The following is a 12,184-nucleotide window of genomic DNA, read 5'->3' on the forward strand; positions in this document are numbered from 1 at the left end:
AAATCTTTTGCGAAGTTAGGAAAAGGAGCTACTAGAACTTGATGGTGTTGACTCTCTCCTTAGTGAGAAATTTAGTCTGGCCCCCTTGGAGGAGTGTTTTTCTAAACAGAGAGGATGTATAGGTAGAAATGATAACCCTACTTCAGCAGAATTTTCCTGAAATGTGTTGTCATTACATATTGCTGGGCAAGTACATTTCAGGCTAGTGCACGTGGAAATTGTAGAAATGTAAATAGAGAAGATGGAGCTCCTTCCAATGCACCAATACCACGACGAAAAAGAAACAATAGCAAGATGTAGGACAGAACATACTGGTCAAGGTTGGTGCATCCAACTTGTTTTTGCTCAGTGTCATCCATCCATAATTTTCTTATTATACTAGTAATTTTACTTTCAACATTCATAGTGTTTTTCATAGTCATTCGTTGCTTTTCCACAATGTAAATGGGGCGAGGGAACATTGTAATCAAATTTGACATTTACTTATGTTCCAAGATATTTATTTCTTTAATTTCATGTGTACATGACAAGTTGTCAGGATCACCACCATTGATGAAAAGGTTGAATACACATTCTCTGAAAACAAATGCAAAAATTACAACAGTATTTATTTTGTTTGACCTATTTTTTTTAGTTGTTTTCTCAAACCTTTTTCACCTTTCCTAGAAACTGTGATATCACGTTTTTTCTCAAGAAACATATAAATAGTGGCATAGGAACGACATCTAATGTCTACATAGCACTCCAAAACTTTAAGAAATAAAGAACCAGCCAATGTTTAATCTAATTCCTGAGAAAGAATGTGCACTAATCACTGATGCCAATTTCCGCAGAGCAATTAAAATTGTCACTTTCTGACTTGCATCTCTGTGTTTTGATGCATTGCCCACATTAAGATAAGACCTTGTAACATGTTCCACCCATCCAAAAAATAAATACACATTGTTATTCACTTGAAATAACCCACTCCTGTTGACTGAATTCATTCCCCCTTGGATAATTCAAAAACGATGTGCTTGAATCACTCCATTCATTGTTAATTCTCCATGTATTTACATAAGCTAGACATGGTTGGGCAGATTTGTTATTTATAAATCTGCTGTAAAACCCAATCAATTTATGGGGTACATAACCAGCAATGTTATTCATCTTGACTCAGACAATCATCAATCTTTTGTTGTAAATCTGTGCAATTCACTCCACTACACAAAGCCTGATGTAAAAGTTTAACAAGTTCAACTGCGACAAATTGAATGAGGAATGTTTTGGCCATATCAGATATAATCAAGTTAGAACTTTATAGAAACTTCTCAAAAATGGCCTAAAACGTATTATCTGAACGCAATAAATGAAAACTTGTACAAATAAATTCAAGTGACTGTGGACTGATATTTTTAACATTAAGGCCTAGTAGCCACAGTCTGTCAATTAAAGAATTAGCAAGTTACTCAGTGTTTTGAGGAGACATTTTTTCTGTCAGTACTGGCTTAATTTCCTCTTCTGCTTTTCTGTTCAGTTTTAATTTTCGGCTACATCTAATATTATCTGCTGCAGTGCAAACCAGCTTTACACTCTCACGTTTACCATCTAATAGTGTGAATGATGAATGAAAATTAGAAATTAGCTGCTGATATATAAAGTTGAATAAATTCAGTAGGTGATATATCAGTCTACATCTTCCAAATAAAATAAAATTAATTTGTCACCATTGTCATTGGATTGCATGAAAATGATGGTCGTTAATTTGATATAATATTAGTACTTAATTATGGCAACAGTAGAAACTAGCATGATATCTTAGCATAAAACATGAAAGGTACCAACTAAATAAAAATCAATAAATGTATTTTTACTTTTAAGTTTCTACACATTTCGTTTGGAGGTATTAGTTTTATCACCAATAATTTGTTGTTTTCCATGATTTTGTTCTACTGCTGCATTTCCTGGTAAGTCTCTTCCTGTAACAATAAAAACAAAATAGCAATTCGTAATAGTTCTTGTAAAGTGGACGACCAAATAATAAACGAAATCAATACAGAAATGCTGATAATGTGTTTTGGAAAGTGTATTCGCCGTGTATCCTAGGAAAGTTTACGTGCCCCTGCTCTGTGGCAACAAATATCCACTACGATTAATACAATGGGCTTCGCATGTTCTTAAAGCTTTAATTTTAACATTTGGGCGCAAAGTACACTACAGTAATTCAAAATACGGCCAGACATGTTTACAATACCGGTCATGTTAGGAGACCAATGCCTTAATAAAAAAAACATACCTGAACATCGTGGACAATTCCAGTTCTCTTTGGGAACAGTATCGGGCGTCAAACCCATGCACTGACAATGGTACCATTGAATAATTTCAGTCTTACACATGCGCAGTTTTTCTATCACTTCCGAACATGCTCCGAATATTACCGAATGCTCGCGATTAGCGTAATCCCATGTAAGGAGGTGCTAATAGCTAACAGGAAGCAATGTTTGTGATCAAACATTGACATGTTTGTGAACAAACATAGACAAACGATCATAGGGTAAAGCTAATACAATAGCGTCGTGGCTCCTTCCGTTAGTACCTTCCATGGTGCATGCTAGTTGATAAGGCGGTTTCCGATTAAGGTAACCAAGATAGCATCGCAGATCTCTTGATTTTCTTGCAGTGTTTAAAAACATCTCGTTGCTGATTTTTCTGTAATTTTCAGTATTTATAATCAACCGAGCATGTGTATTTTGATTATCGATGACAGCAACAGCAGTGGTGTTTATCTATTGCACGGGAATGCTATCAGCACGGCGATCGTTATAGCGAAACGAAAAGTGTTTACTTCAGGTGAAAATTAAATTTGTTTAGTTTCGTCCACAATGCGAAAAAGCTTGAAATCTATGCAAGAGAAATTGTGGACTTGTTTTACTCGAATATTAAATCGCGCTATCGGGCCTTCCTCATCCATGATGAAAATAAATGAAAAATCAAATTATTTAACAGTATACCACTGGAAGCTGCCAGGCTAGAATTTGTCGACATGTTGCCAGATAAAGGTGAAAAGGTTTACTTATTATTTACAGCTTTATGCTTTTTTTTATGCCGATTGCATACTGGAAACGTCTACGTCTTGTCTGTTTTGTAGTTTTCGAGGCTAGTTGATAGCGCTTGAGGTAAGTAAACAGGACCCAGGACAGGAAGCCACAAACCGCCGCACCGTAACTGAGACCAGTATCTCATTTGCATATAACATCAACAGTGTCTAGTCAGTCAAAGAACAACGTAGACAAACTTTTGGGACATTTAATCACATAGACATAAGCTACAAATACATGTTCCACTTATATGCAATCTCACATTGCTTTGTAACAGCATGCAATGGCGTTTGAATGACAAGTACTGAGGAGACAATTCATCTTATTATTTGATCTGTATATAAATTGAGTGCACGTGCCACATAATATTTGTATAGCAAATTATAACTTGTTTATTTAGGGCAGTGATTTAACAGATGTTCGTAAATTTTAACTGCAATTTCGTTCTTATTGTAAGCATATTACGTTCAGTATCTTTAATAAGACATAATAACCTCGCTCAGCAATCGATTATTTTATTGTGCTGTCCTTTCACGACTACCGAAAACTTGCACGATTCTGTGGTACGTCGTAAACTGGCGTGAAGTGTACGTAAACCCGTCATGACTGCGAGTCATATCGGGACGAGAATTTTGAAATGTTTAAAATGTTGGTCACGACAAAATTCAGCGACCGGGTCGTGAACTATGAGCAAACTGTTCGTGAACTCGTCGGGACGATGGTGTCAGTGCGTGACAGTGCGCGCCATGCCACGACTGTCACGAACTGCCACGAATTGTTCAGGAGCAGTTCACGACTACTACCCGACAGTGGTGCTCGCGTTGGTGCAGGGGTATATATAGGGCACCCTAGTCACTGCTCGCCATTCAAGAGATCGCAAGCGAAGAGACAACTTATATCACAGAAACAACATGCCTAAAACAAAGCCAATCGAAAAATGACAATGCTGCCTTATGTGGGTATTCCAAGCATTGGTTAAATGAGAGTGTAAAATATGCTATACATTGGTTGATATGGACATCGCGATTGTTGCTAGGACACGTCTGCCACAATGCTCGGACGCATGTTGATTCTAACAATCTGGTGCTATATCTGTATCTTCAATTATGTACTTCTAATAACGTAATGGCATAAAGTGAAGTATTCATTTCCAAATACAATGACATAGTGAATGCCGCTGTCTAACCCACTGACTGCATACAAATACATGTGTTACCTAATCGTCAAGGAAGAAGTGTGATACAGCTGTCACAATCATTAGGTTACGAAGCTAGACTGATGAACGTTGTTGTTTTCCGAGGTCATAGTTTTAGGGGAGAAGGCACCAACAGCTAGTGAGCGGCTTTTAATGGCCTGGAATTGCTTTGATTGTCTTTGCCTGGTGGACGTTGTTGTTGTTGTTGTTGTTGACTGATGGAGGTTGTTGTTTTAGATTTTAATCAATAAATATTGACGATTTAAATTCGATGCCATGTGGCGATTTGAAAATTTAAAAACGGAGGATATTGGAAATTTTTGCATTGATTACTTTATTCAGTGTTTTTCTGATTTCACACGCGAACAAATGTTATCCTGTCCCGGTTTTCAAAATATTTGTAGTTGTTTATAACTTAATAACTACCTAAAGGATTATTATTTTTAGAAATTAATATATTTCGCTAATTCTGGACAGCCGTTTTATACAGACATTGAACATAACACCACACGGAGGGGTTCATGCTTTGACAATTCAATGCGTGTCATTGAAATTTCTTTTAGTTCCTAATGCACGCAATTTGATTATTGAGTACACATTACATAGCCAGAAGTATCACATCATTATACTGAACTCTTTAAGTCTGGTATATTACACATCAGAAACCCATATGACTCGTTGATCTCGTGCCACATCGTCAGACTTAGTGGATTCATGGGAAACCCATCCCCTGAAATTTTCAGAAACACTATTATAAATTAAGTCATGATTGTTCTTTTGTTGTTGGTTGGTCGATTATGGAATATTATTTTTTATAGAAACATGACTAAATACATAACAACTTTTAGAAGTGTTTTACTGGACGGACGTTTGTTGATCACGACACGTAGACCAGTGTCGCAACCGGGGACATGTTTTAATGAAGTGTTTACTATCACAACTAGACACACATTTTGAAAAGTTTTTTCATCAGACATATGTATTGAAAAACTGTTCATTGCAACACTTTGAAAAGTGCTTTCACGCAAAACACAATATGAATATTGACAAGTGCCTGTAACAAAGACTCATTATAAAATGTATTTCCGCTGATAATATGGTGAGAAAATCATTATTATTATCATTTTGGATGGTTTCAATGCGCAAAATATATCAAATAATTCGTTTATGATCAAGTGCTTTGCACTATCGTACAGTAATCATAACGTACAATAAGCAAATCTTATATAATCGTGTCCTTGACTTACGTGCAGCTGAATAAGTGTGTTTACTGAAATTTAAACCTTTCGTGGAACTGTAGATACAATACACAATAATTGTGAACATTGACATATAAAAACAGATGAGTAATGAACTGATAACAAAACAAAACAATAACATCTTTAAACCTTTTCATCATTGACATGAATGAAAATGCCCAATGACTTTCTATGTGGTATTATTAATGATTAGACCACCGGGAATTAATACCTGTCTAGCGCAGCGTCATCCAGCTTACTAACTCGAACATTGAAAACATCACCGTGCATGTTTAATTCCATCGGTTATTAAACTTGTGACAAGTACATGGTATGCACACTCGCAAAATATATGAATACATAACGCTGTTTAGTATTGAAAACACTAAAATCAATAAAATTATCGCTACATGCACAGTATGACGTGTGTGGGGGATTTTTTTCCCAATAAATATGCTGCATACATTCGATAATAAACATTGTGTCGATTATATATGCATACCGTTGACAGTATACAATAATGGCCTGTCAGGTGTTATAGGTTGAAACATTGCATGTGTATTTGTTTTGAGGGGTGCTTCAAAAGAAATGTTTGGAAGAAAAGTGTCACTCATATGAGCTCGCGTAAATTTCGTTTACATAAACTCTTATGAAACATACACAGTCGGATACTTTACCTTGCATATGAGTTTGTTTTCTGAAGTGCTTCAAAAACAGCTTTGAAAAAAAGTGTTTGTCACTCTCATGAACACAAATGTGCACTTTGCGAAACACTTATAGTCTGGTGTTCAGGGTTGAAACATCGTTGTCGATTTTGCTTTATGAAGTGTTTCAATTGAACAGTTTACAAAACGAGAAAAATGTTTAAATCACATGATTTCTAAATTTAGTGTGGTATGAGTTGACATAATTCTGACTATTTTTGAAAGGAAATTATTACCAACGTATGGGTCAGAAACATGGAGATTTGACAAAACAAAGAATGTGGGAATTAAATTGCACAAGTTTGTATATATAACTTTAAAATCCAATACAATGCTATAAACCTTGTTTAAGGGTCAATCGTGTTTAAAATACTTTAGGCGTGAGAAAGTGGTTGGGCTTAGATACAAAATTATGCTTCACAGTGAACTCTGACAGAGCATCTCTGATATAATTAAGTATGGCAAACAATGTCGCTGAGTTGTAATTTTGGAAGAAAATGCACGTGTCCGGTGTTACTACTGAACAATCTGTGATGCCTAGGAAAAACCTAGTTGTCCCAGAATAGAGGCACGTTACCACTAATACCACACTAGGCAGTAAATATACGGCATTATGCTATACTAAGCACAATCAATATTAACACAACGCAGTAGGACAGGAACAGCTCAAGGGATCCATATGAGCAGCATCAGACTTACTCGGATTAGTGTTATTCCTATTACCTTGACGATTACTACATCACTTGACGTGATTATTGTGTTTTTATGTTGTAATATTTATTTTCTATGTTTGCATGTAAAATCATAATTAATACTATTTTTTATGAAAATTCGCGCTATTTATTTTTATGCTCAGTGGTTCGACACGCATGTATCCAACTTTATCTGCTACAGATGGAATGTATGTTGTGTCACATTGTGTTTATGACTTCATTGGAACAGCATGCCTATGTGAAATCAGAAGTTTTTTGCCAACGAAATATTACTCTATGACAAGCGTTTGTATTTCAAACTACACACTATAGATTATTAGAAGAAAATAATTTCCGATGGCGACTTTTCGTTTTCTTTACTTTCACAGAAATTAAAATTGCCTACTTATGTATACAAAGACGCATTTGTTACTGTAGATGATCTTTGCAATAATGCTGTATCTTAGTCGACAGTTCCACGTGTCTGGACCTAAGAAAATTGAGATGCATTCAATAAACAAAGATGCGACACTGAGAGAGACATGCACATAAGTTAGACCATCGAATATACACTAAAAAGCATTGTAATATAGGGACATTTCACACGCAACAAATTCAAAATTGTATGAAATTGCATTCATGACTTTGATTCTAGAAAAACGTCTTTCCGAAAACTGTTCCATCAATTATGGTAACTGGTCAAAATTGTCAAGACCATTGGTTGGCTTGTTGAGCTTCCCGAGGTATGGAAATACGTGGACTCGACATTTGTTGGAACTTGCAACAGGGACTTACACTGGATCTCTTGGCAATGCTGGTGGTCTATTTCACAAAGGTAATTGTATGTGAGCTAATGAATAATATATATCAGTAACGGTCAGTCTCAAAACATATTATTTAAAAATACATGCACGTTGTTTAGCACCTTGGCGAACCACATCGGTTTTATGGTTTCATTGTTTCATGGCAAAAATATATATAATCAGGCACCACCATTCTCTCCATAGGATAGTTGTCCATGTGTACAACAAGTACAATGCCCTGATGAAAATATGAACAATCACTATTGCAAACAGAAGAAACAATGCTTCAAAGCCTTCCCCCAAATTGTAAATTACTTGCAATTATAACTGCCCTATATGGCAATGGTGAAGAATTCTCCCCAAATTACTAACTTCATAGCAGCCGGTTAGAGATCTTTCCAGTTAATTTGTTCTTATGTGGATAAAACTTCGATCTCACCTTGACCACAGACGAAGAAACACATAATTGGTAATTAAAATGAAAACGTTTTTAAGCTGCCAAGTGTATCTAAGTAAACATATTCTGTCATAGTTAAATGCATTGACGGAAAACCTATATTTAGATGAATACAATGTGTTGCATTTGTAATCCACAGACATGCTGCCTTATATAGGTATCCCCAGAATGAAGAGCACATGTACTAAAAATGTACTCCTGATAGTGTCAAATATGTTATAAATGCTGAAATGGATGGCTTATATGAACATTGCGATTGTTGCTGGAACACGTCCACCCTAACAATTGTACACATGTTGATTCTGTCTATCTAGTGCCACATCTGTATCTTCAACTATTTACTTCTAATATCCTGTTTGCATAAAGTGAAGTAGTCATTTCCGCATACAATGATAATACGAATGCCGCTGTCTCGCACACTGACTGATTGTCTGACTTCATACAAATACATGTGTTACCTAATAATCAAGGAAGAAGTGAGATACAGCTGTCACAATCATTGGGTTACGAAGCTAGGACAACGTTGTTTCTAGAATTTATTAATAAACACATCTCGCTTAGATGTGTGATTCGCATTATTTCCTCATGCCTTATTTCAATCTATGAACTTTATGCTCAAATCTTCTTGAAGTTGTTTGTCCTCGGCCACAGTCTTATGAAGAAGGGACCATTTTCTTAGTATAACAGCCAGCGAACGGCTATTAATGTCTTGGAAATGCTTTGATACGGCTGAAAAATTGTCTTATAATAATATCAATGAAAATAATAAAATAAATCGATTTGATTAGTAATTAGTTTTTTTTTCGTCGTTCATTTTGTGATGCTATCTTTAATTCTCTAATTTTGATGAATATTATTGTAATTTTTGGCAAAAAGTGATATTTTCGACTTCTTGTTAAAAACCACAAGTCGGATTGCTTAGATATTACATATGTAAGTATTACATGTGGACCTCACTCAGATTTGTTCATTTTGTGATGATATCTTTAATTCTCTAATTTTGATGAATGTTTTTTTCTCTTTTGGTAAAAAGTGATATATTCGACTTCTTGTTAAAAACCGAAAGTCCAATTGTTTTGATATTACATATATCTAGGCACTACATGTGGACCTCTCTCAGATTTTTCATTTCGTGATGATATCTTCAATTCTCTAATTTTCATGAATATTTTTGTAATTTTTGGTAAAAAGTGATATTTTCGACTTCTTAAAAACCGCAAGTCTAATTGCTTTGATATTATATATACTACATAGGCATACAGGTAGACCTCTCTCAGATTTGTTCATTTCATGATGATTTTGTTCTTCATTTATCTAATTTTAATGAATATTTTTGATAAAAAATTATAAAAAGTCTGATTGCTTTAATACTATACGTATTGTCCATTTTCGAATGATATCTTCTTTTCTTCAATTGCAATCTGCATTGATAACAGCGGAGCTATCTCAACCGACAGGCTGCTAGTTTGTTTAACTTTGAGAAGTGCGAATACTTCTGTAGCAAATATATCTAATTGAACTCAGAACTCAGAAAAATGGGTTATGTCAGTCAATGAACTCGTTCTGTTGATATTTTCGCATTTGAGAAAAACCCGGATTTGTACCCACGTATGTATTGATAAATATTAATGATTTAAACATACGTCATAATGTCAGTGTATTTTAACAAAACAAACACAAAAAAGCGTAGATATATTGGGTTTATAATGATAGTAATGTCGTCAATAGTTTTTAATTCCATAGTATGTTCACAGTATGAGTTTGTAAGCGTTGACCAAAAACTTAGTATTGGTTAGTAAATATATAAAACAAACATGGATATATAATACAATTTAAATTCAATAAATCAAATTGATAATTTAAAAACAGAAGATATTGGCGATTTATTGCATTGATTACATTTCTCAGTGTTTTTTCTGATTCCGCACACGAACATATATTCTGCTGTATGTTTCCTGAAACTTTTTAATTGTTAATAACCTACTGAAGCATTATTATCTTTAGAAATTAATATATTCCGCCACTTGTAGACAGCTGTCTTGTACAAACACTAAACATAACACCACGGGGAGGACTTTATGTTTTGAACAATTCAATGTGCATCATTAAAATTTTTTTTCGTTCCTAATGCACGTAATTTTATTATTGAGCACAACTATATTATATAGCCAGAAGATGATTTTGAAAATTCAAATTGATTATGCGAGATTTAGAATTCATCGTTCAATTATTAAAGTGAACCATTGGTATGGTGGGTAAATTAAATAACACGTGTTATGTTTAGTGCATTTTGTTATGACAAAGCTTATGTAAATGCTGAATAAACACAATATCTGGTTTAAACGCATGTCACATGAGTTTGCCAATTCTGATACTAAAGCTGGGAGAAAGTCTTGCAGTCAAGTTGTCTACAATTATAGTCAGAACAATAACAATGTTTATAAGAAATTTTCTCATATAAAGGAAAATAAAAAGACAATAATCCAAGATAATAATGATCTGCATGCTGTGTTCTCATACAGGGTTGAAAGCGGAATTCGATGATCCACAGTTGGGACGTGCTTTGGTATACAAATCTCATCATTATACTGAACTCTTTAAGTCTGGTATATTACTCATCAAAAACCCACATGACTCGTTGATCTCGTGGCACATTTTCAAACTTAGCGGATTCATGGGAAATCCATCCCTTGAAGTGTTCAGAAATAGTAAGTAATATACATTATATCAGGATATTTAATTTTTAAAGAAGTAAGAGATGATAGATATTCAGATTTAGTAGTTAGAATGCCATTGGGTATTCAAATGATAGTTGCACTGTTGAGTTCAATGACTTATTATTTTATGGTATTTATTAAAGGCACAGTTTGGATCGATTTTGTAAAACTTAACTACGTAAAATGGTCGAAGCTGATTGCGACTTCTTTGGAATCAGGAATGCCGATTATAATAGTACGTTATGAAGATTTAGTGCACAATTCCTTGCGTCAACTGGACAGGATGTTACAATTTATGAACATGACATTAAAGCCCGAACGTGTTGAGTGCATAAACACGGACTTAGAGGGCGTGTTTCACCGGCGACATCCCGATAAATTTCATTTTGATCCATATCCTTAAGAGTTCCATGATATTATTGATGAAGATATACGAAAAATAAACAACATGTTGAAAAAAAGAAAAGAAGACCCTGTGCCAATGCCAAAGTATGATGACGAACTGTGACAATTAACAATAAACTATAAATCGAGTTGACAGTCATTTCGTTTGCTATGGGTGATGAGAAATACAGGTTTATGAGGATAAATTAGTGAAAAAAAAGACAATTAAGGTATTGATTTGTAGGCAGGTTTGTAGGCATTCGGAGCTCTAAAAATTGTTTTTGAATTTTGTATATGCGGGCGATTCCAATTGTCATGAAAAGTTGAACCTTTTTTCGAATAATCTACATAATTTGCGATTGAAAGATGGAATATATATACCATTGTCAAGAAGGAGCGCATCTGTTTACAGTAGTGAGGGACAGTTGCCGAGTTGAGAGTTTTACTCCCGTATTTCACTTTCATATGTTCGTATATATGCCTGTTATTTCGATGCATGCCATGAAATAGTAATCCGTCTGTTTATTGTAACCACTTTATTATTATACCTATACAAGTTGTAATGGGAGAATTTTTATGCAAATCTTCCCAACTTAACTTTCACATTTAGCCACGGAAGTTCAAACATATAGTTGATATTTTGTTTATCTACAAAGCAACATCTTGTATTGTTGATAGTCGGTTTAATGCTTTTGGTACAGCAGCATTTGTGTCAAACAAGGTGTTCTCCGCGTAATTGAACCAACTCCAGTTCTCACCACTGTTGACATCATTGTTTAGGAATAAGGCAAAACTGTTAGCTTAGTGTTTTTTGTTAATTAAAATCGCTTTTTAACATATTCTACATGACGCAGAGCTCTGAAACATTGTACAATACTGTCTAAATGTAACAAAAGCGAGCACATAATTTTAGAGCT

General features: G+C 34.7%; 1 protein-coding gene across 1 annotated transcript; it reads left to right on the plus strand.

Annotated features, from left to right (window-relative positions):
- The first annotated feature begins 241 nt into the window (after window positions 1–241).
- On the plus strand, window positions 242–11,286 carry LOC102808099 (sialate:O-sulfotransferase 1-like). Its single transcript, XM_006818736.1, has 4 exons — window positions 242–320; window positions 7,562–7,741; window positions 10,689–10,874; window positions 11,027–11,286. Exons 1-4 carry the CDS (start codon window positions 242–244, stop codon window positions 11,284–11,286), a joined length of 705 nt encoding a protein of 234 aa, XP_006818799.1.
- The last annotated feature ends 898 nt before the right edge of the window (window positions 11,287–12,184 follow it).

Source organism: Saccoglossus kowalevskii, chromosome 4 (assembly GCF_978046115.1).
Source record: "Saccoglossus kowalevskii chromosome 4, keSacKowa6.1, whole genome shotgun sequence".
Lineage (NCBI taxonomy): Eukaryota > Metazoa > Hemichordata > Enteropneusta > Harrimaniidae > Saccoglossus > Saccoglossus kowalevskii.

Excerpts from the sequence above, each read along its gene's own strand:
- LOC102808099 (XM_006818736.1), top strand. The coding sequence starts at position 242 with ATGGAGCTCCTTCCAATGCACCAATACCACGACGAAAAAGAAACAATA. Across the intron at positions 7,742-10,688 it reads TGGTGGTCTATTTCACAAAG|GGTTGAAAGCGGAATTCGAT; the intron begins GTAATTGTATGT and ends GTTCTCATACAG. Across the intron at positions 10,875-11,026 it reads CCTTGAAGTGTTCAGAAATA|GCACAGTTTGGATCGATTTT; the intron begins GTAAGTAATATA and ends TATTTATTAAAG.